This window comes from Hyla sarda, unplaced genomic scaffold, assembly GCF_029499605.1.
Source record: "Hyla sarda isolate aHylSar1 unplaced genomic scaffold, aHylSar1.hap1 scaffold_326, whole genome shotgun sequence".
NCBI lineage: Eukaryota > Metazoa > Chordata > Amphibia > Anura > Hylidae > Hyla > Hyla sarda.
Genome location: NW_026609999.1, coordinates 73,158 through 100,203, shown reverse-complemented (window position 1 = coordinate 100,203; position 27,046 = coordinate 73,158). Strand labels below are relative to the sequence as shown.

Sequence of the window (27,046 nt, the reverse complement as noted above, 5' to 3'; positions counted from 1 at the left end):
ACATGTATCCGGGGTCAGGAGACATATATGACGTGTGATATACAGTACATGTATCCGGGGGCAGGAGATATATATGATGTGTGATATACAGTACATGTATCCGGGGGCAGGAGACATATATGATGTGTGATATACAGTACATGTATCCGGGGGCAGGAGACATATATGATTTGTGATATACAGTACATGTATCCGGGGCAGGAGATATATATGATGTGTGATATACAGTACATGTATCCGGGGGCAGGAGACATATATGACGTGTGATATACAGTACATGTATCCGGGGGCAGGAGACATATATGATGTGTGATATACAGTACATGTATCCGGGGGCAGGAGACATATATGATGTGTGATATACAGTACATGTATCCGGGGGCAGGAGACATATATGATGTGTGATATACAGTACATGTATCCGGGGTCAGGAGACATATATGACGTGTGATATACAGTACATGTATCCGGGGGCAGGAGATATATATGATGTGTGATATACAGTACATGTATCCGGGGGCAGGAGACATATATGACGTGTGATATACAGTACATGTATCCGGGGGCAGGAGACATATATGAGGTGTGATATACAGTACATGTATCCGGGGGCAGGAGATATATATGATGTGTGATATACAGTACATGTATCCGGGGGCAGGAGACATATATGATGTGTGATATACAGTACATGTATCCGGGGGCAGGAGACATATATGATTTGTGATATACAGTACATGTATCCGGGGCAGATATCAGATATGTGACTTATATCAGGAGGAATGTCTGGCAGGGGCGCACGGTGTCATGTGACAGGTGTCGGAGGATTTCTGAATGACAAGACCAGGACCCTCTGTCCCGTCCATCAGAGACGCGTCCGGCAGCTGCAGCCAGAGAGAGAGAGAGAGAGAGAGAGAGAGATCGCCGTGAGACCGCCCAGAGAGACCACAGTCATGGAGGAGACCTGGGGAGCGCTCACCCTTACACTGCTGTCTGCCATACTACAAGGTACGAGTGGACATTACACTACGACTCCCATCATCATCTAACTATAGAATAACACTACATAGAGGACTACAACCCCCAACATAACTATAATACAACTCTATTATACTGTATAGATGGAGAACTACAACCCCCAACATGACTATAATACATCTCTATTATACTGTATACATAGAGGACTACAACCCCCAGCATGGCCATAATACATCTCTATTATACTGTATAGATGGAGAACTACAACCCCCAGCATGGCCATAATACATCTCTATTATACTGTATACATAGAGGACTACAACCCCCAACATGACCATAATACATCTCTATTATACTATATACATGGACGACTACACCCCCCAACATGACCATAATACATCTCTATTATACTGTATACATGGAGAACTACAACCCCCAACATGGCCATAATACATCTCTATTATACTGTATACATGGAGAACTACAACCCCCAACATGACCATAATACATCTCTATTATACTGTATACATAGAGGAATACAACCCCCAACATGACCATAATACATCTCTATTATACTGTATACATGGGGAACTACAACCCACAACATGACCATAATACATCTCTATTATACTGTATACATGGAGAACTACAACCCCCAACATGGCCATAATACATCTCTATTATACTGTATAGATGGAGAACTACCCAACATGACCATAATACAACTCTATTATACTGTATACATGGAGGACTACAACCCCCAACATGACCATAATTCAACTTTGTTATACTGTATACATGGAGGACTACAACCCTCAACATGACCATAATACATCTCTATTATACTGTATAGATGGAGAACTACAACCCCCAACATGACCATAATACATCTCTATTATACTGTATACATGGAGAACTACAACCCCCAACATGACCATAATTCAACTTTGTTATACTGTATACATGGAGGAATACAACCCCCAACATGACTATAATACATCTCTATTATACTGTATACATGGAGGAATACAACCCCCAACATGACCATAATACATCTCTATTATACTGTATATATAGAGGACTACAACCCCCAACATGACCATAATACAACTCTATTATACTGCATACATGGAGAACTACAACCCCCAACATGACCATAATTCAACTTTGTTATACTGTATACATGGAGGACTACAACCCTCAACATGACCATAATACAACTCTATTATACTGTATATATAGAGGACTACAACCCCCAACATGACCATAATACATCTCTATTATACTGTATACATGGAGGACTACAACCCCCAAAATGACCATAATACATCTCTATTATACTGTATACATAGAGGACTACAACCCCCAACATGGCCATAATACATCTCTATTATACTGTATACATGGAGGACTACAACCCTCAACATGACCATAATACATCTCTATTATACTGTATACATGGAGAACTACAACCCACAACATGGCCATAATACATCTCTATTATACTGTATACATGGTGGACTACAACCCCCAACATGACTATAATACATCTCTATTATACTGTATACATGGAGGACTACAACCCCCAACATGACCATAATACATCTCTATTATACTGTATACAGGGAAGACTACAACCCCCAACATGACCATAATACAACTCTATTATACTATATACATGGAGGAATACAACCCCCAACATGACCATAATACAACTCTATTATACTGTATACATGGAGGACTACAACCCCCCAACATGACCATAATACAACTTTATTATACTGTATATATAGAGGACTACAACCCCCAACATGACTATAATACATCTCTATTATACTGTATACATAGAGGACTACAACCCCCAACATGACCATAATACATCTCTATTATACTGTATACATGGAGAACTACAACCCCCAACATGACTATAATACATCTCTATTATACTGTATACATAGAGGACTACAACCCCCAACATGGCCATAATAAATCTCTATTATACTGTATAGATGGAGAACTACAACCCCCAACATGACCATAATACATCTCTATTACACCGTATACATGGAGGACTACAACCCCCAACATGACTATAATACATCTCTATTATACTGTATACATGGAGGACTACAACCCCCAACATGACTATAATACATCTCTATTATACTGTATACATGGAGGAATACAACCCCCAACATGACTATAATACATCTCTAATATACTGTATACATGGAGGACTACAACCCCCAACATGACTATAATACATCTCTATTATACACTACACATACAATACTACAACCCCCAACATGACCATAATACATCTCTATTATACTGTATACATGGAGGACTACAACCCTCAACATGACCATAATACATCTCTATTATACTGTATACATGGAGGAATACAACCCCCAACATGACTATAATACATCTCTATTATACTGTATACATGGAGGACTACAACCCCCAACATGACTATAATACATCTCTATTATACTGTATACATGGAGCACTACAACCCCCAACATAACTATAATACAACTCTATTATACTGTATACATGGAGGAATACAACCCCCAACATGACTATAATACATCTCTAATATACTGTATACATGGAGGACTACAACCCCCAACATGACCATAATACATCTCTATTATACTGTATACATGGAGGAATACAACCCCCAACATGACCATAATACATCTCTATTATACTGTATACATAGAGGACTACAACCCCCAACATGACTATAATACATCTCTATTATACTGTATACATAGAGGACTACAACCCCCAACATGACCATAATACATCTCTATTATACTGTATACATAGAGGACTACAACCCCCAACATGACTATAATACATCTCTATTATACTGTATATATAGAGGACTACAACCCCCAACATGACTATAATACATCTCTATTATACTGTATATATAGAGGACTACAACCCCCAACATGACTATAATACACTTCTATTATACTGTATACATAGAGGACTACAACCCCCAACATGACTATAATACATCTCTATTATACTGTATACATGGAGGACTACAACCCCCAACATGACCATAATACATCTCTATTATACTGTATACATGGAGGACTACAACCCCCAACATGACCATAATACATCTCTATTATACTGTATACATAGAGGACTACAACCCCCAACATGACCATAATACATCTCTATTATACTGTATACATGGAGGACTACAACCCCCAACATGACCATAATACATCTCTATTATACTGTATACATGGAGGACTACAACCCCCAACATGACCATAATACATCTCTATTATACTGTATACATAGAGGACTACAACCCCCAACATGACCATAATACATCTCTATTATACTGTATACATAGAGGACTACAACCCCCAACATGACCATAATACATCTCTATTATACTGTATACATGGAGGACTACAACCCCCAACATGACTATAATACATCTCTATTATACTGTATACATGGAGGACTACAACCCCCAACATGACTATAATACATCTCTATTATACTGTATACATGGAGGACTACAACCCCCAACATGACTATAATACATCTCTATTATACTGTATACATGGAGCACTACAACCCCCAACATGACTATAATACAACTCTATTATACTGTATACATAGAGGACTACAACCCCCAACATGACTATAATACATCTCTATTATACATTACACATATAATACTACAACCCCCAACATGACTATAATACATCTCTACTATACTGTATATATAGAGGACTACAACCCCCAACATGACTATAATACATCTTTACTATACTGTATATATAGAGGACTACAACCCCCAACATGACCATAATACATCTCTACTATACTGTATATATAGAGGACTACAACCCCCAACATGACTATAATACACTTCTACTATACTGTATATATAGAGGACTACAACCCCCAACATGACCATAATACATCTCTATTATACTGTATATATGGAGGACTACAACCCCCAACATGACCATAATACATCTCTATTATACTGTATATATGGAGGACTACAACCCCCAACATGACCATAATACATCTCTATTATACTGTATATATGGAGGACTACAACCCCCAACATGACCATAATACATCTCTATTATACTGTATACATAGAGGACTACAACCCCCAACATGACCATAATACATCTCTATTATACTGTATACATAGAGGACTACAACCCCCAACATGACCATAATACATCTCTACTATACTGTATATATAGAGGACTACAACCCCCAACATGACCATAATACATCTCTATTATACTGTATATATGGAGGAATACAACCCCCAACATGACCATAATACATCTCTATTATACTGTATATGTAGAGGACTACAACCCCCAACATGACCATAATACATCTCTATTATACTGTATACATAGAGGACTACAACCCCCAACATGACCATAAAACATCTCTATTATACTGTATACATAGAGGACTACAACCCCCAACATGACCATAATACATCTCTATTATACTGTATACATAGAGGACTACAACCCCCAACATGACCATAATACATCTCTATTATACTGTATACATGGAGGACTACAACCACCAACATGACTATAATACATCTCTATTATACTGTATACATGGAGGACTACAACCACCAACATGACTATAATACATCTCTATTATACTGTATATATAGAGGACTACAACACCCAACATGACTATAATACATCTCTATTATACTGTATACATGGAGGACTACAACCCCCAACATGGCCATAATACATCTCTATTATACTGTATACATGGAGGAATACAACCCCCAACATGGCCATAATACATCTCTATTATACTGTATATATAGAGGACTACAACCCCCAACATGACCATAATACATCTCTATTATACTGTATACATGGAAGACTACAACCCCCAACATGGCCATAATACATCTCTATTATACTGTATACATGGAGGACTACAACCCCCAACATGACCATAATACATCTCTATTATACTGTATACATGGAGGACTACAACCCCCAACATGACCATAATACATCTCTATTATACTGTATACATAGAGGACTACAACCCCCAACATGGCCATAATACATCTCTATTATACTGTATATATAGAGGACTACAACCCCCAACATGACCATAATACATCTCTATTATACTGTATACATGGAGGAATACAACCCCCAACATGACCATAATACATCTCTATTATACTGTATACATGGAGCACTACAACCCCCAACATGACTATAATACATCTCTATTATACTGTATACATGGAGAACTACAACCCCCAACATGACCATAATACATCTCTATTATACACTACACATATAATACTACAACCCCCAACATGACTATAATACATCTCTATTATACTGTATACATAGAGGACTACAACCCCCAACATGACCATAATACATCTCTATTATACACTACACATATAATACTACAACCCCCAACATGGCCATAATACATCTCTATTATACTGTATACATGGAGGAATACAACCCCCAACATGACTATAATACATCTCTATTATACTGTATACATGGAGGAATACAACCCCCAACATGACTATAATACATCTCTATTATACTGTATACATGGAGCACTACAACCCCCAACATGACCATAATACATCTCTATTATACTGTATACATGGAGGACTACAACCCCCAACATGACCATAATACATCTCTATTATACTGTATACATGGAGGAATACAACCCCCAACATGACTATAATACATCTCTATTATACTTTATACATGGAGAACTACAACCCCCAACATGACCATAATACATCTCTATTATACTGTATACATGGAGCACTACAACCCCCAACATGACTATAATACATCTCTATTATACTGTATACATGGAGAACTACAACCCCCAACATGACTATAATACATCTCTATTATACTATATACATGGAGCACTACAACCCCCAACATGACTATAATACATCTCTATTATACTGTATACATGGAGAACTACAACCCCCAACATGACTATAATACATCTCTATTATACTATATACATGGAGCACTACAACCCCCAACATGACTATAATACATCTCTATTATACTGTATACATGGAGCACTACAACCTCCAACATGACTATAATACATCTCTATTATACTGTATACATGGAGGACTACAACCCCCAACATGACTATAATACACTTCTATTATACTGTATACATAGAGGACTACAACCCCCAACATGACCATAATACATCTCTATTATACTGTATACATAGAGGACTACAACCCCCAACATGTCCCGACCATAATACTGTTGAGTGTATAATGTTGTTGTCTCCTTCCCCCATATGGTGATCATGTGACCCATTTATTCCTGTCAGGGGTCGGCGCTGTTAACCCTGAGGGAACCCTGAGGGACAAGTTATTTGAAAACTACAACATCCATGTCCGGCCCACGAGGAGCCCCCAGGAGAAGGTGTCCGTCCAAGTGGGGATGGTTCTGTCCCAAATCATCAGCGTGGTAAATACCCGGCCACTAGAGGGCAGCGCCCTTTCCTATAGTACCGCCCCAGGCCTCGTGTGGTGCCATGATGTGACGACGTGGACCGTACGTGGCCCTGACACTAACATTTCCTTTCTTTCCTGTAGAATGAGAAGGATGAAGAGCTGACCACTAAGGGCTTCATGAACCTGGTACGTGGGGTCGCCACCTTACCGGCCATGCTAATTTACATAATTCATTATGCATGCGTGACATCACAGGGTACATGTGGAGGACATTTTATCCTATTCTGACGCCCGATCTGTAGTTCTTAACACGACCATTTTTGTTTAGATTTTTTGTGACTTTTTGATCGCTTTTTTTTAATCCCAGCATGCCCTGATACCCCAAGCTGCCCCAAACAAAAAACTACAACTCCCAGCATGCCCTGATACCCCAAGCTGCCCCAAACAAAAAACTACAACTCCCAGCATGCCCTGATACCCCAAGCTGCCCCAAACAAAAAACTACAACTCCCAGCATGCCCTGATACCCCAAGCTGCCCCAAACAAAAAACTACAACTCCCAGCATGCCCTGATACCCCAAGCTGCCCCAAACAAAAAACTACAACTCCCAGCATGCCCTGATACCCCAAGCTGCCCCAAACAAAAAACTACAACTCCCAGCATGCCCTGATACCCCAAGCTGCCCCAAACAAAAAACTACAACTCCCAGCATGCCCTGATACCCCAAGCTGCCCCAAACAAAAAGCTACAACTCCCAGCATGCCCTGATACCCCAAGCTGCCCCAAACAAAAAACTACAACTCCCAGCATGCCCTGATACCCCAAGCTGCCCCAAACAAAAAACTACAACTCCCAGCATGCCCTGATACCCCAAGCTGCCCCAAACAAAAAGCTACAACTCCCAGCATGCCCTGATACCCCAAGCTGCCCCAAACAAAAACTACAACTCCCAGCATGCCCTGATACCCCAAGCTGCCCCAAACAAAAAACTACAACTCCCAGCATGCCCTGATACCCCCAAGCTGCCCCAAACAAAAAACTACAACTCCCAGCATGCCCTGATACCCCAAGCTGCCCCAAACAAAAAACTACAACTCCCAGCATGCCCTGATACCCCAAGCTGCCCCAAACAAAAAACTACAACTCCCAGCATGCCCTGATACCCCAAGCTGCCCCAAACAAAAAACTACAACTCCCAGCATGCCCTGATACCCCAAGCTGCCCCAAACAAAAAACTACAACTCCCAGCATGCCCTGATACAGCCTGCGGCTCAGCAGCTGCCCCGAATGAAAAACTACAACTCCCAGCATGCCCTGAGAGCCCGTGGTTCAGCAGCTGCCCCCAAAAGAAAACTACAACTCCCAGCATGTTGGAGTATATAGTAGTATATAGTATAGGTCAATGTTTCCCAACCAGGGGTGTCTCCAGCTGTTGCAAAACTACAACTCCCAGCATGCCCAGACAGCCAACGGCATGCTGGGAGTTGTAGCTTTGCAACAGCTGGAGGCGCTCTGGTTGGGAAACCCTGGTATAGTATATGATGCAACATTTCGGGAGTTTGAGGATTGGTTGGATAAATAGCGGCCATTGCCTATACTAAACCTGCGCAGAGGAAAAGTTGCCCAGTTGCCCATAGCAACCAATCAGATTACTACTTTCATTTTGCAGAGGCCTTGTTTAAAATGAAAGCAGCGATCTGATTGGTTGCTATGGGCAACTGGGCAACTTTTCCTCTGGACAGAATTTGGTAAATCTCCCCGTGTCCTTAGAAAGTTGGGTCCATGGACATACCCCATACGTTCTGTGTCCTTAGGAAGTTGGGTCCATGGACATACCCCATACGTTCTGTGTCCTTAGGAAGTTGGGTCCATGGACATACCCCATATGTTCTGTGTCCTTAGGAAGTTGGGTCCATGGACATACCCCATACATTCTGTGTCCTTAGGAAGTTGGGTCCATGGACATACCCCATACGTTCTGTGTCCTTAGGAAGTTGGGTCCATGGACATACCCCATACGTTCTGTGTCCTTAGGAAGTTGGGTCCATGGACATACCCCATACATTCTGTGTCCTTAGGAAGTTGGGTCCATGGACATACCCCATACGTTCTGTGTCCTTAGGAAGTTGGGTCCATGGACATACCCCATACGTTCTGTGTCCTTAGGAAGTTGGGTCCATGGACATACCCCATACGTTCTGTGTCCTTAGGAAGTTGGGTCCATGGACATACCCCATACGTTCTGTGTCCTTAGAAAGTTGGGTCCATGGACATACCCCATACGTTCTGTGTCCTTAGAAAGTTGGGTCCATGGACATACCCCATACATTCTGTGTCCTTAGGAAGTTGGGTCCATGGACATACCCCATACGTTCTGTGTCCTTAGGAAGCTGGGTCCATGGACATACCCCATACGTTCTGTGTCCTTAGGAAGTTGGGTCCATGGACATACCCCATACGTTCTGTGTCCTTAGAAAGTTGGGTCCATGGACATACCCCATACATTCTGTGTCCTTAGGAAGTTGGGTCCATGGACATACCCCATACATTCTGTGTCCTTAGGAAGTTGGGTCCATGGACATACCCCATATGTTCTGTGTCCTTAGGAAGTTGGGTCCATGGACATACCCCATACGTTCTGTGTCCTTAGGAAGTTGGGTCCATGGACATACCCCATACATTCTGTGTCATTAGGAAGTTGGGTCCATGGACATACCCCATACGTTCTGTGTCCTTAGGAAATTGGGTCCATGGACATACCCCATACGTTCTGTGTCCTTAGGAAGTTGGGTCCATGGACATACCCCATACGTTCTGTGTCCTTAGAAAGTTGGGTCCATGGACATACCCCATACGTTCTGTGTCCTTAGAAAGTTGGGTCCATGGACATACCCCATACGTTCTGTGTCCTTAGGAAGTTGGGTCCATGGACATACCCCATACGTTCTGTGTCCTTAGGAAGTTGGGTCCATGGACATACCCCATACGTTCTGTGTCCTTAGGAAGTTGGGTCCATGGACATACCCCATACATTCTGTGTCCTTAGGAAGTTGGGTCCATGGACATACCCCATACGTTCTGTGTCCTTAGGAAGTTGGGTCCATGGACATACCCCATACATTCTGTGTCCTTAGGAAGTTGGGTCCATGGACATACCCCATACGTTCTGTGTCCTTAGGAAGTTGGGTCCATGGACATACCCCATACATTCTGTGTCCTTAGGAAGTTGGGTCCATGGACATACCCCATACGTTCTGTGTCCTTAGGAAGTTGGGTCCATGGACATACCCCATACGTTCTGTGTCCTTAGGAAGTTGGGTCCATGGACATACCCCATATGTTCTGTGTCCTTAGGAAGTTGGGTCCATGGACATACCCCATACGTTCTGTGTCCTTAGGAAGTTGGGTCCATGGACATACCCCATACGTTCTGTGTCCTTAGGAAGTTGGGTCCATGGACATACCCCATACATTCTGTGTCCTTAGGAAGTTGGGTCCATGGACATACCCCATACGTTCTGTGTCCTTAGGAAGTTGGGTCCATGGACATACCCCATACGTTCTGTGTCCTTAGAAAGTTGGGTCCATGGACATACCCCATACGTTCTGTGTCCTTAGGAAGTTGGGTCCATGGACATACCCCATACGTTCTGTGTCCTTAGGAAGTTGGGTCCATGGACATACCCCATACGTTCTGTGTCATTAGAAAGTTGGGTCCATGGACATACCCCATACATTCTGTGTCCTTAGGAAGTTGGGTCCATGGACATACCCCATACATTCTGTGTCCTTAGGAAGTTGGGTCCATGGACATACCCCATACGTTCTGTGTCCTTAGGAAGTTGGGTCCATGGACATACCCCATATGTTCTGTGTCCTTAGGAAGTTGGGTCCATGGACATACCCCATACGTTCTGTGTCCTTAGGAAGTTGGGTCCATGGACATACCCCATACGTTCTGTGTCCTTAGGAAGTTGGGTCCATGGACATACCCCATACGTTCTGTGTCCTTAGGAAGTTGGGTCCATGGACATACCCCATATGTTCTGTGTCCTTAGGAAGTTGGGTCCATGGACATACCCCATACATTCTGTGTCCTTAGGAAGTTGGGTCCATGGACATACCCCATACGTTCTGTGTCCTTAGAAAGTTGGGTCCATGGACATACCCCATACGTTCTGTGTCCTTAGGAAGTTGGGTCCATGGACATACCCCATATGTTCTGTGTCCTTAGGAAGTTGGGTCCATGGACATACCCCATACGTTCTGTGTCCTTAGAAAGTTGGGTCCATGGACATACCCCATACATTCTGTGTCCTTAGAAAGTTGGGTCCATGGACATACCCCATACATTCTGTGTCCTTAGAAAGTTGGGTCCATGGACATACCCCATACGTTCTGTGTCCTTAGGAAGTTGGGTCCATGGACATACCCCATACGTTCTGTGTCATTAGAAAGTTGGGTCCATGGACATACCCCATACGTTCTGTGTCCTTAGGAAGTTGGGTCCATGGACATACCCCATACGTTCTGTGTCCTTAGAAAGTTGGGTCCATGGACATACCCCATACGTTCTGTGTCCTTAGGAAGTTGGGTCCATGGACATACCCCATACGTTCTGTGTCCTTAGGAAGTTGGGTCCATGGACATACCCCATACGTTCTGTGTCCTTAGAAAGTTGGGTCCATGGACATACCCCATACGTTCTGTGTCCTTAGGAAGTTGGGTCCATGGACATACCCCATACGTTCTGTGTCCTTAGGAAGTTGGGTCCATGGACATACCCCATACGTTCTGTGTCATTAGAAAGTTGGGTCCATGGACATACCCCATACGTTCTGTGTCATTAGAAAGTTGGGTCCATAGACATACCCCATACGTTCTGTGTCCTTAGGAAGTTGGGTCCATAGACATACCCCATACGTTCTGTGTCCTTAGGAAGTTGGGTCCATGGACATACCCCATACGTTCTGTGTCCTTAGGAAGTTGGGTCCATGGACATACCCCATACGTTCTGTGTCCTTAGAAAGTTGGGTCTGATCTGATCTCTTGCTTTGTCCAGGCTTGGAATGATCTCCGACTGACCTGGGACCCCAAACAATACAACGGCATCGAGACCCTGAGGTTCCCCTCCGAGGATGTGTGGAAGCCGGATATTGTCCTAATAAACAAGTGAGTATGTGGGGGGTGTAAAGATGGAGGCACTCTGACCCCCGCACCCTCTTATTGCCTTTTCCTTCTGTTTCGGCAGCAATGACGGAGTATTTGAGGTTGCGTTACAGGTGGAAGTCCTAGTGAACTGGCAAGGCAATGTGACGTGGCACCCGCCGGCCCTATACCACAGCAGCTGCAGCATCGTGGTGAGGACCCACAGGACCCCCACAGGACCCCCGACACCCACAGAACCCCCGGCACCCACAGAACCCTCACAGGACCCCCGACACCCACAGAACCCCCGGCACCCACAGAACCCTCACAGGACCCCCAACACCCACAGAACCCCCGGCACCCACAGGACCCCCACAGGACCCCCGACACCCACAGAACCCCCGGCACCCACAGAACCCTCACAGGACCCCCAATACCCACAGGACCTCCAGCACCCACAGAACCCCCGGCACCCTAGAACCCCCAGCACCCACAGGACCCCCGGCCCCCACAGGAACCCCAACACCCACAGGACCTCCAGCACCCACAGAATCCCCGGCACCCTAGAACCCCCGGCACCCACAGGACCCCCGTCCCCCACAGGAACCCCGACACCCACAGGACCTCCGGCACCCACAGGACCTCCGGCACCCACAGGACCCCTGACACCCACAGGATCTCCAGCACCCACAGAACCCCCGACACCCACAGGACCCCCAGCCCCCACAGGACCCCCGACACCCACAGGACCCCCAGCCCCCACAGGACCCCTGGTACCCACAGAACCCCCGACACCCACAGGACCCCCGGCACCCACACGACCCCTGGCACCCACAGGACCCCTCGCACCAACAGGACCCCCAGCCCCCACAGGAACCCCAGTACCCACAGGAACCCCGGTACCCACAGAACCACCGGCAGCCACAGGACCCCCGGCACCCACAGAAACCCCGGTACCCACAGGGACCCCCAGCCCCCACAGGACCCTCAGCCCCCACAGGACCCCCCCTCCCCCACAGGACCCCCCCGGCCCCCACAGGACCCCCCCCCCGACCCCCACAGGATCCCCGGCACCCCACAGGATGCCCAGGCACCCACAGGACGCCCAGGCACCCACAGGACCCCCGGCACCCACAGAAACCCCAGTACCCACAGGACCCCCCTCCCCCACAGGACCCCCCGACACCTACAGGATCCCCTGGCACCAACAGGATCCCCCGGCCCCCACAGGACCCCCCGACCCCCACAGGACCCCCCGACCCCCACAGGATGCCCCGGCCCCCACAGGACCCCCGGCACCCACAGAAACCCCGGTACCCACAGGACCCCCCTCCCCCACAGGACCCCCCGACACCTACAGGATCCCCTGGCACCAACAGGATCCCCCGGCCCCCACAGGACCCCCCGACCCCCACAGGACCCCCCGACCCCCACAGGATGCCCCGGCCCCCACAGGACCCCTGGCACCCGCCGATAACCATCTATCACATCACTTAGGGTGTGTCCCACATTGAAGTTAGGGGTCGCCACCTTTCTTGCAACAAAAAAAAAAATCCCTGCCATGCTTATTTGCATAATTAATTATATATGCGTCAGATCACAGGTTACACATATGCGGGGGGAGGAATTTTGTCCTATTCTGACCCCTATAACTTTTTTTTTTCTCCGTACACGGGCCTGTGTGAGGGTCATTTTTTGCCCCCCGATCTGTAGTTTTTAACAGGAGCGTTTATGTTTCGATGACTTTTTCATCGCTTTTTTTTTTTATTAAATTAGGGAGCTGCAGTTAGTTACTAACTACAACTCCCAGCATGCCCTGATACAGCCTGTGGCTCAGCAGCTGCCCCCAAATGAAAACTACAACTCCCAGCATGTTGGACTATATAGTAGTATATATTATAGGTCAGTGTTTCCCAACCAGGGGTGCCTCCAGCTGTTGCAAAACTACAACTCCCAGCATGTTGGACTATATAGTAGTATATAGTATAGGTCAGTGTTTCCCAACCAGGGGTGCCTCCAGCTGTTGCAAAACTACAACTCCCAGCATGTTGGACTATATAGTAGTATATAGTATATGTCAATGTTTCCCAACTAGGGGTGCCTTCAGCTGTTGCAAAACATTCAACTCCCAGCATATTGGACTATATAGTAGTATATAGTAAAGGTCGGTGTTTCCCAACCAGGGGTGCCTCCAGCTGTTGCAAAACTACAACTCCTAGCATGTTGGACTATATAGTAGTATATAGTATAGGTCAATGTTTTCCAACTAGGGGTGCCTCCAGCTGTGGCAAAACTACAACTCCCAGCATGTTGGACTATATAGTAGTATATAGTATAGGTCTGTGTTTCCCAACCAGGGGTGCCTCCAGCTGTTGCAAAACTTCAACTCCCAGCATGTTGGACTATATAGTAATATATAGTAAAGGTCAGTGTTTCCCAACCAGGGGTGCCTCCAGCTGTTGCAAAACTACAACTCCCAGCATGCCCGGACAGTCAATGGCTGTCCGTGCATGCTGGGAGTTGTAGTTTTGCAACAGCTGTAGGCGCTCTGGTTGGGAAACACTAGTATAGTATATGGTGCAACATTCCTGGAGTTGGAGGATTGGTTGGATAAATACCATTGCATGGCTGGTACCATCAGGGTGGCCAAAATACCGCCTGTGCCGGTAAAATACCAGCGAGGTGGCAACCCTAATTAAAGTTTTTAGATGGAGTAATTGAGGCCAACGTCAAAGATGGAGGACCGTAACCAAACACTCGAGTGTCTCTTTTTAGTCCAGTCTTTGTATTTAAACATCTAAAAACCTGAATGTGTGAACACGTACGTAGGTCACTTATTACAAGGATAAGTGACCAGACATCAATACAGTCCCATATATGTTAGTCAATGGTCACCGATCATGGTCAATGGTCACCGATCATGGTCAATGGTCACCGATCACGGTCAATGGTCACCAATCATGGTCAATGGTCAACGATCATGGTCAATGGTCAACAATCACGGTCAATGGTCACCGATCACGGTCAATGGTCAACGATCATGGTCAATGGTCACCGATCACGGTCAATGGTCACCGATCACGGTCAATGGTCACCGATCACGGTCAATGGTCACCGGTCAATGGTCACCGATCATCCTGATGTCGCCGTTTAGGTCGAGTACTTTCCTTTCGACTGGCAGAACTGCAGCATGGTGTTCCGCTCTCAGACCTACGACGCCGAGGAGATCACGCTGGAGCATCCCCGAGACCCCAAAGGAAAGGAAATAACTCAAGTGGTCATCTACCCAAACACCTTCACAGGTGAGAAGGTCTTCATTGTGAGCCGAAGTCCGGCGGATCCATAGTCCAAGTCTCACCACACTCTTTTACCTGCAGAGAACGGCCAGTGGGAGATCCGACACCGCTCTTCTCGGAAGAACACTCTACCCACAGACCCGACCTACGAGGACATCACCTTTTATTTGGTGATCCGCCGGAAACCCTTGTTCTATATCGTCAACATCATCGTCCCATGTATCCTCATTACCATCCTGGCCATCTTTGTTTTCTATCTGCCACCGGATGCAGGTAATAATGGTTGATATTTTTGGTTGATTTTTGAGAGGCGTGAACAAGTTGTGTCAATGAGAAGGTGGATCCCCCACATTAAGATCCTCCACATTATGATCACCCACATCCCCCACATTATGATCACCCACATTGCCCACATCCCCCACATTATGATCCCCCACATTACCCACATCCCCCACATTATGATCACCCACATTGCCCACATCCCCCACATTATGATCACCCACATCCCCCACATTATGATAACCCACATTACTCACATCTCTCACATTATGATCCCCCACATCCCCCACATTATGATCACCCACATCCCCCACATTATGATCACCCACATTACCCACATCTCTCACATTATGATCCCCCACATTACCCACATCCCCCACATTATGATCCCCCACATCCCCCACATTATGATAACCCACATTACTCACATCTCTCACATTATGATCCCCCACATCCCCCACATTATGATCACCCACATCCCCCACATTATGATCACCCACATTACCCACATCTCTCACATTATGATCCCCCACATTACCCACATCCCCCACATTATGATCCCCCACATTACTCACATCTCTCACATTATGATCCCCCACATTACCCACATCCCCCACATTATGATCCCCCACATTACTCACATCCCCCACATTATGATCCCCCACATTACTCACATCTCTCACATTATGATCACCCACATTACCCATATCCCCCACATTATGATCACCCACATTACCCACATCCCCCACATTATAATCACCCTCATTACTCACATGCCCCACATTATGATCACCCACATCCCTCACATTATGATCACCCACATTACCCACATCCCCCATATTATGATCACTCACATTACCCACATCCCCCACATTATGATTACCCACATTATGATCACCCACATTACCCACATCCCCCACATTATGATCCCCCACATCCCCCACATTATGATCACCCACTTTATGATCACTCACATTACCCACATACCCCACATTATGATCACCCACATTATGATCCCCCACATTACCCACATCCCCCACATTATGATCACCAAGATTCCCCACATTCCCCTACATTATGATCACCCACATCCCCCACATTATGATCACCCACATTATCCACATCCCCCACATTATGATCACCCACATTACCCACATTATGATCACCCACATCCCCCACATTATGATCACCCACATTATGATCACCCACTTTATGATCACTCACATTACCCACATCCCCCACATTATGATCACCCACATTACCCACATCCCCCACATTATGATCACCCACATTACCCACATCCCCCACATTATGATCACCCACATTACCCACATTATGATCACCCACATTACCCACATCCCCCACATTATGATCACCCACATCCCCCACATTATGATCACCCACATTACCCACATTATGATCACCCACATTACCCACATCCCCCACATTATGATCACCCACATTATGATCACCAAGATTTCCCAAATTCCCCCACATTATGATCACCCACATTATGATCCCCCACATTTTGATCACCACATTACCCCCATTATGATCACCCACATCCCCCACATTATGATCACCAAGATTACCCACATCCCCCACATTATGATCCCCCACATTATGATCCCCCACAATATGATCCCCCACATTTTGATCACCCACATTACCCCAAACACCCATTATGATCACCCACATTACCCACATCCCCCACATTATGATCACCAATATTATGATTACCCACATCATGATCATGATGAGGCCTCCAGGTTATTTTCAAGTCAATGTCTTGGAAATGGAGTCAATGATCTTCTCAGACTGTACATGGTGAATCATGGTGACACTTCAATGATCTTCCCATTGATTGACTATTTGGGGTATCTTCACTTTTCTCCCCCCCCAGGTGAGAAGATGACCCTCTCCATCTTTGCCCTCCTTACCCTCACTGTCTTCTTGCTGCTTCTGGCTGATAAAGTCCCGGAGACGTCTTTGGCCGTTCCCATCATTGTCAACTATCTGATGTTCACCATGATCCTGGTCACCTTCTCTGTCATCCTGAGTGTTGTGGTCCTGAACCTGCACCACCGCTCTCCGAACACCCACCATATGCCCCAGTGGGTGCGGCAGGTATACATTATAGATATACACCGTATATACATGCCATTTACCTGCAGGATGTTCTCCGATGGTGTTGGGGGAGCCGATTATATATATATATATATATACATATATGTGTGATATACCTGTAGTATGTACTCCGATGGTGTTGGGGGAGCCCATTATATATATATATATGTACCATATACCTGTAGTATGTACTCCGATGGTGTTGGGGGAGCCCATTATATACAGTATATACCATATACCTGTAGTATGTTCTCTGATAGTGTTGGGGGAGCCCATTATATATATATATATATATATATATATATATATGTAATATACCTGTAGTATGTACTCAGATGGTGTTGGAGGAGCCCATTATATAAATGTGCCATGTACCTGCAGGATGTTCTCCAATGGTGTTGGGGGAGCCCATTATCTATATGAGCCATATACCTGCAGTTTGTACTACGATGGTGTTGGGGGAGCCCATTTTATATATACCTGCAGTATGTGCTCCGATGGTGTTGGAGGAGCCCATTATATATATATATATATATATATATAAATAAGCCATATACCTGTAGTATGTACTTTGATGGTGTTGGGGGAGCCCATTTTATATATATATATATATATATATATATATATATATCTATCTAAATAAGCCATATACCTGTAGTATGTACTTTGATGGTGTTGGGGGAGCCCATTATATATATATATATATATATATATATATATATATATACAGCATATACCTGTAGTATGTTCTTCGATGGTGTTGGGGGAGCCCATGATATATATTCGCCATATACCTGTAGTATGTACTCCGATGGAATTGGGGGAGCCCATTATATGGTGTTGGGGAGCCCATTAAATAGTGTTGGAGGAGATCATTATATGGTGTTGGGGAGCCCATTAAATAGCGTTGGAGGAGATCATTATATGGTGTTGGGGAGCCCATTAAATAGCGTTGGAGGAGATCATTATATGGTGTTGGGGAGCCCATTAAATAGTGTTGGAGGAGATCATTATATGGTGTTGGGGGAGCCATCATTCTCCATTTGTGTTGTATTGATCTCAATCTTGTACCCTTAGATCTTTATTCTTCTTCTGCCCCGTTATCTTGGGATCAGTCGCCCTAAACCTGAACCCCCTCTAGTCAGCCCTTCACCATTATTACGTACAGTCGCTGCTCCACGACATGCGGACGAGTACTTTATACGCCGGCCTGAAAATGACTTTATCTTCCCCAAACAAGAGCGGTAAGTAATGAACATCAATGGTCCCATGTGCTGGAGACAACCAAGGTATCTTCTCCATATTGTGTGATGGTGCAGATGATCTCTTAGGGGTCCTCTGTCTTCTCTCCGTACAGGTACCAGGCGGACCTGTTCTCCAGAGACATGAAATGGTTCCTGGATGGTCCCAGTCTGGGACTCACTCTCCCCCCTGATCTACAGTCTGCGATCAGCGCCATCCGGTACCTCGCCCAGCAGCTGCAGGAACAGGAAGACTATGATGCTGTGGGTACCAGTACTATTATAGTACTGTAGAGCTCTGAGGTTTTGTTTATATATGGTTATATGGTCGTATAGAGCTCTGTGGTTATATAGTCGTATAGAGCTCTGTGGTTATGGTTGTATATGGTCCCATAGAGCTCTGTGGTTATGGTTATATAGTCATATAGAGCAATGTGGTTATGGTTGTATGGTCGTATAGAGCTCTGTGGTTATGGTTATATAGTCGTATAAAGCTCTGTGGTTATGGTTGTATGGCGTATAGAGCTCTGTGGTTATGGTTATATGGTCGTAGAGAGCTCTGTGGTTATGGTTATATATGGTCCTATAGAGCTCTGTGGTTATGGTTATATATGGTCCCATAGAGCTCTGTGGTTATGGTTATATATGGTCCTATAGAGCTCTGTGGTTATGGTTATATAGTCATATAGAGCTCTGTGGTTATGGTTGTATAGTCGTATAGAGCTCTGTGGTTATGGTTGTATGGTCGTATAGAGCTCTGTGGTTATGGTTATATATGGTCGTATAGAGCTCTGTGGTTATGGTTATATAGTCGTATAGAGCTCTGTGGTTATGGTTATATATGGTCCTATAGAGCTCTGTGGTTATGGTTATATAGTCTAATAGAGCTCTGTGGTTATGGTTGTATGGTCGTATAGAGCTCTGTGGTTATGGTTATATAGTCGTATAAAGCTCTGTGGTTATGGTTGTATGGTTGTATAGAGCTCTGTGGTTATGGTTATATATGGTCGTATAGAGCTCTGTAGTTATGGTTATATATGGTCGTATAGAGCTCTGTGGTTATGGTTATATGGTCGTATAGAGCTCTGTGGTTATGGTTATATAGTCATATAGAGCTCTGTGGTTATGGTTATATAGTCATATAGAGCTCTGTGGTTATGGTTGTATAGTCGTATAAAGCTCTATGGTTATGGTTATATAGTCGTATAGAGCTCTGTGGTTATGGTTATATATGGTCCTATAGAGCTCTGTGGTTATGGTTATATAGTCTAATAGAGCTCTGTGGTTATGGTTGTATGGTCGTATAGAGCTCTGTGGTTATGGTTATATAGTCGTATAAAGCTCTGTGGTTATGGTTGTATGGTTGTATAGAGCTCTGTGGTTATGGTTATATATGGTCGTATAGAGCTCTGTGGTTATGGTTGTATGGTCGTATAGAGCTCTGTGGTTATGGTTATATATGGTCGTATAGAGCTCTGTGGTTATGGTTATATGGTCGTATAGAGCTCTGTGGTTATGGTTATATAGACCTATAGAGCTCTGTGGTTATGGTTATATGGTCGTATAGAGCTCTGTGGTTATGGTTATATAGTCATATAGAGCTCTGTGGTTATGGTTATATAGTCATATAGAGCTCTGTGGTTATGGTTGTATAGTCGTATAAAGCTCTGTGGTTATGGTTATATATGTCCCCATAGAGCTCTGTGGTTATGGTTATATAGACCTATAGAGCTCTGTGGTTATGGTTGTAGAGTCGTAAAGAGCTCTGTGGTTATGGTAGTATAGTCGTATAGAGCTCTGTGGTTATGGTTATATAGACCTATAAAGCTCTGTGGTTATGGTAGTATAGTCGTATAGAGCTCTGTGGTTATGGTTATATAGACTTATAGAGCTCTGTGGTTATGGTTATATATGGTCCCATAGAGCTCTGTGGTTATGGTTATATAGTCGTATAGAGCTCTGTGGTTATGGTTATATAGACTTATAGAGCTCTGTGGTTATGGTTATATATGGTCCCATAGAGCTCTGTGGTTATGGTTATATAGACCTATAGAGCTCTGTGGTCATGGTTATGTAGTCGTATAGAGCTCTGTGGTTATGGTTATATAGACCTATCGAGCTCTGTGGTTATGGTTATATATGGTCCTATAGAGCTCTGTGGTTATTGTTATATAGTCGTATAGAGCTCTGTGGTTATGGTTATATAGTCGTATAGAGCTCTGTGGTTATGGTTATATATGGTCCTATAGAGCTCTGTGGTTATGGTTATATAGTCGTATAGAGCTCTGTGGTTATAGTTATATAGTCGTATAGAGCTCTGTGGTTATAGTTATATATGGTCGTATAGAGCTCTGTGGTTATGGTTATATGGTCGTATAGAGCTCTGTGGTTATGGTCATATATGGTCGTATAGAGCTCTGTGGTTATGGTTATATAGTCGTATAGAGCTCTGTGGTTATGGTTATAAAGTCATATAGAGCTCTGTGGTTATGGTTATATATGGTCCTATAGAGCTCTGTGGTTATGGTTATATAGTCGTATAGAGCTCTGTGGTTATGGTTATATAGTCATATAGAGCTCTGTGGTTATGGTTATATAGTCCTATAGAGCTCTGTGGTTATGGTTTTATAGTCATATAGAGCTCTGTCGTTATGGTTATATAGTGGCATAGAGCTCTGGGGTTATGGTTATATATGGTCCTATAGAGCTCTGTGGTTATGGTTATATAGACCTATAGAGCTCTGTGGTTATGGTTATATATGGTCCTATAGAGCTCTGTGGTTATGGTTATATAGACCTATAGAGCTCTATGGTTATGGTTATATAGACCTATAGAGCTCTGTGGTTATGGTTATATATGGTCCTATAGAGCTCTGTGGTTATGGTTATATATGGTCCTATAGAGCTCTGTGGTTATGGTTATATAGACCTATAGAGCTCTATGGTTATGGTTATATAGACCTATAGAGCTCTGTGGTTATGGTTATATATGGTCCTATAGAGCTCTGTGGTTATGGTTATATAGACCTATAGAGCTCTATGGTTATGGTTATATAGACCTATAGAGCTCTGTGGTTATGGTTATATAGTCGTATAGAGCTCTGTGGTTATGGTTATATATGGTCCTATAGAGCTCTGTGGTTATGGTTATATAGACCTATAGAGCTCTGTGGTTATGGTTATATAGACCTATCGAGCTCTGTGGTTATGGTTATATATGGTCCTATAGAGCTCTGTGGTTATGGTTATATAGACCTATCGAGCTCTGTGGTTATGGTTTTATAGACCTATAGAGCTCTGTGGTTATGGTTATATAGTCGTATAGAGCTCTGTGGTTATGGTTATATATGGTCCCATAGAGCTCTGTGGTTATGGTTATATAGTCGTATAGAGCTCTGTGGTTATGGTTATATAGACTTATAGAGCTCTGTGGTTATATAGACCTATAGAGCTCTGTGGTTATGGTTATATATGGTCCCATAGAGCTCTGTGGTTATGGTTATATATGGTCCCATAGAGCTCTGTGGTTATGGTTATATATGGTCCTATAGAGCTCTGTGGTTATGGTTATATAGTCGTATAGAGCTCTGTGGTTATGGTTATATAGACTTATAGAGCTCTGTGGTTATGGTTATATAGACTTATAGAGCTCTGTGGTTATGGTAATATAGTCGTATAGAGCTCTGTGGTTATGGTTATATATGGTCCTATAGAGCTCTGTGGTTATGGTTATATAGTCTTATAGAGCTCTGTGGTTATGGTTATATATGGTCCTATAGAGCTCTGTGGTTATGGTTATATAGTCGTATAGAGCTCTGTGGTTATGGTTATAAAGTCGTATAGAGCTCTGTGGTTATGGTTATAAAGTCATATAGAGCTCTGTGGTTATGGTTATATAGTCCTATAGAGCTCTGTTGTTATGGTTATATAGTCGTATAGAGCTCTGTGGTTATGGTTATATATGGTCCCATAGAGCTCTGTGGTTATGGTTATATAGTCGTATAGAGCTCTGTGGTTATGGTTATATAGACCTATAGAGCTCTGTGGTTATGGTTATATATGGTCCTATAGAGCTCTGTGGTTATGGTTATATAGACCTATAGATCTCTATGGTTATGGTTATATAGACCTATAGAGCTCTGTGGTTATGGTTATATATGTCCTATAGAGCTCTGTGGTTATGGTTATATATGTCCTATAGAGCTCTGTGGTTATGGTTATATAGACCTATAGAGCTCTGTGGTTATGGTTATATATGTCCTATAGAGCTCTGTGGTTATGGTTATATATGGTCCTATAGAGCTCTGTGGTTACGGTTATATAGTCGTATAGAGCTCTGTGGTTATGGTTATATAGACCTATAGAGCTCTGTGGTTATGGTTATATAGACCTATAGAGCTCTGTGGTTATGGTTGTATAGTCTTATAGAGCTCTGTGGTTATGGTTATATATGGTCCTATAGAGATCTGTGGTTATGGTTATATAGACCTATCGAGCTCTGTGGTTATGGTTATATATGGTCCTATAGAGCTCTGTGGTTATGGTTATATAGTCGTATAGAGCTCTGTGGTTATGGTTATATATGGTCCCATAGAGCTCTGTGGTTATGGTTATATAGTCGTATAGAACTCTGTGGTTATGGTTATATAGACCTATAGAGCTCTGTGGTTATATATGGTCCTATAGAGCTCTGTGGTTATGGTTATATATGGTCCTATAGAGATCTGTGGTTATGGTTATATAGACCTATCGAGCTCTGTGGTTATGGTTATATATGGTCCTATAGAGCTCTGTGGTTATGGTTATATAGTCGTATAGAGCTCTGTGGTTATGGTTATATATGGTCCCATAGAGCTCTGTGGTTTTGGTTATATAGTCGTATAGAGCTCTGTGGTTATGGTTATATATGGTCCCATAGAGCTCTGTGGTTATGGTTATATAGTCGTATAGAGCTCTGTGGTTATGGTTATATGGCTATTAAGAGCTCTTAGAGGACATTAGAATCCATGGCTGATCCCCCTTTCTTTGTTCTGGCAGCTGAAGGAGGACTGGCAGTACGTGGCCATGGTGGTCGACCGCCTCTTTCTCTGGACTTTCATCGTTTTCACCTCTCTGGGGACCCTGACCATCTTCCTGGATGCCAGCTTCAACCGGCCACCAGACACCCCGTTTCCCTGATTCTGTAATACCCTGTGACCCCTCAATAAAGGGGGGCAGATATCACTCCCATGTTGCTCTCATATTGTTCATTACTCATATGTTGGACATTCGCCCACAGGATCCTCCACATAAATGATGACCCGATCCTGGTCTGGCGGCTTTCGTTGAGTTAATAAATAATTTTTATGCTTTATACATTCTTGTCCAGTTATATTACTATTGACTATACCACCAAATAAATTCAGAAAAGACAACACCTGTGAATGGACGCAGAGCACAGACATCCTCATAGTCCTGCTTTGGCTCTATATCGGTCTACCACATCACATCCCACCAGGCTGTTCAGTAGGGATGGCACCAGCCTCTTGTATGTCATTGTCCTGGCTTCAAGCCTCTTTGCAATCAGTGGTTCATTGTCTTTCTCATAAATTTCCCCCTTTCCCCCCTGGAAGGAAACTAGATTCCTATGGGCCCCAGCAATGCCCTGCCTTCTCCACCAGTCCAGTAACTACATCCAGTGATTATTGGTGACATCTTCTCTGATTTTAGTTATATCCGGTGATTACAGGTGACGTCTTCTCTGATTGCAGTTACATCCGGTGATTACAGGTGACGTCTTCTCTGATTGTAGTTACATCCGGAGATTACAGGTGACATCTTCTCTGATTGTAGTTACATCTGGTGATTACAGGTGACATCTTCTCTGATTGTAGTTACATCCGGTGATTGCAGGTGACGTCTTCTCTTACTTTATTTACATCCGGTGATTACAGGTGACGTCTTCTCTGACTGTAGTTACATCCGGTGATTACAGGTGACGTCTTCTCTCATTGTAGTTATATTCGGTGATTACAGGTGACGTCTTCTCTGATTGTAGTTATATTCGGTGATTACAGGTGACGTCTTCTCTAATTGTAGTTACATCCGGTGATTACAGGTGACGTCTTCTCTGATTGTAGTTACATCCGGTGATTACAGGTGACGTCTTTTCTGATTGTAGTTATATCCGGTGATTACAGGTGACGTCTTCTCTGACTGTAGTTATATCCGGTGATTACAGGTGACGTCTTCTCTTACTTTATTTACATCCGGTGATTACAGGTGACGTTTTCTCTTATTTTAGTTACATCTAGTAATTACAGGTGACGTCTTCTCAGATTGTAGTGACATCCGGTGATTACAGGTGAGGTCTTCTCTGATTGTAGTTACATCCGGTGATTACAGGTGACGTCTTCTCTGATTGTAGTTACATCCGGTGATTACAGGTGACGTCTTCTCTGATTGTAGTTACATCCGGTGATTACAGGTGACGTCTTCTCTTACTTTATTTATATCCGGTGATTACAGGTGACGTCTTCTCTGATTGTAGTTACATCCGGTGATTATAGGTGACGTATTCTCTTACTTTATTTACATCCGGTGATTACAGGTGACGTCTTCTCTGATTGTAGTTATATTCGGTGATTACAGGTGACGTCTTCTCTGATTGTAGTTACATCCGGTGATTACAGGTGACGTCTTCTCTGATTGTAGTTACATCCCGTGATTACCGGTGACGTCTTCTCTTGCTTTATTTACATCCGGTGATTACAGGCGACGTCTTCTCTGATTGTAGTTACATCCGGTGATTACAGGTGACGTCGTCTCTGATTGTAGTTACATCCGGTGATTACAGGTGACGTCTTTTCTGATTGTAGTTATATCCGGTGATTACAGGTGACGTCTTCTCTGACTGTAGTTATATCCGGTGATTACAGATGACGTCTTCTCTTACTTTATTTACATCCGGTGATTACAGGTGACGTCTTCTCTTACTTTATTTACATCCGGTGATTACAGGTGACGTCTTCTCTGACTGTAGTTACATCCGGTGATTACAGGTGACGTCTTCTCTTACTTTATTTACATCCGGTGATTACAGGTGACGTCTTCTCTGATTGTAGTTATATTCGGTGATTACAGGTGACGTCTTCTCTGATTGTAGTTATATTCGGTGATTACAGGTGACGTCTTCTCTAATTGTTGTTACATCCGGTGATTACAGGTGACGTCTTCTCTGATTGTAGTTACATCCGGTGATTACAGGTGACGTCTTTTCTGATTGTAGTTATATCCGGTGATTACAGGTGACGTCTTCTCTGACTGTAGTTATATCCGGTGATTACAGGTGACGTCTTCTCTTACTTTATTTACATCCGGTGATTACAGGTGACGTTTTCTCTTATTTTAGTTACATCTAGTAATTACAGGTGACGTCTTCTCTGATTGTAGTGACATCCGG

The 27,046-nt window shown here is 43.7% G+C and overlaps 1 protein-coding gene across 2 annotated transcripts; it reads left to right on the top strand.

Annotated features, from left to right (window-relative positions):
• Positions 1-864: 864 nt before the first annotated feature.
• Positions 865-25,089, top strand: CHRNB1 (cholinergic receptor nicotinic beta 1 subunit). 2 transcript variants are annotated; one of them, XM_056553533.1, is made up of 11 exons: positions 867-1,008; positions 7,387-7,526; positions 7,655-7,699; positions 12,577-12,686; positions 12,766-12,874; positions 15,817-15,964; positions 16,040-16,231; positions 18,141-18,364; positions 19,442-19,608; positions 19,722-19,869; positions 24,643-25,084. In XM_056553533.1, exons 1-11 carry the CDS (start codon positions 954-956, stop codon positions 24,781-24,783), a joined length of 1,479 nt encoding a protein of 492 aa, XP_056409508.1. In that variant the 5' UTR covers positions 867-953; the 3' UTR covers positions 24,784-25,084. The 2 variants fall into 2 exon arrangements, with proteins under 2 accessions (XP_056409509.1, XP_056409508.1); XM_056553534.1 differs by lacking the exons at positions 12,577-12,686; positions 12,766-12,874 and having other exon boundaries at positions 865-1,008; positions 24,643-25,089.
• The last annotated feature ends 1,957 nt before the right edge of the window (positions 25,090-27,046 follow it).

What these genes read in the sequence shown, in the direction of transcription:
- CHRNB1 (XM_056553533.1), top strand. Translation starts at nt 954, where the DNA reads ATGGAGGAGACCTGGGGAGCGCTCACCCTTACACTGCTGTCTGCCATA. An exon ending in GCTGTCTGCCATACTACAAG is followed by an intron (nt 1,009 to 7,386) that starts GTACGAGTGGAC and finishes TATTCCTGTCAG; the next exon opens with GGGTCGGCGCTGTTAACCCT. An exon ending in CTATCTGCCACCGGATGCAG is followed by an intron (nt 16,232 to 18,140) that starts GTAATAATGGTT and finishes CTCCCCCCCCAG; the next exon opens with GTGAGAAGATGACCCTCTCC.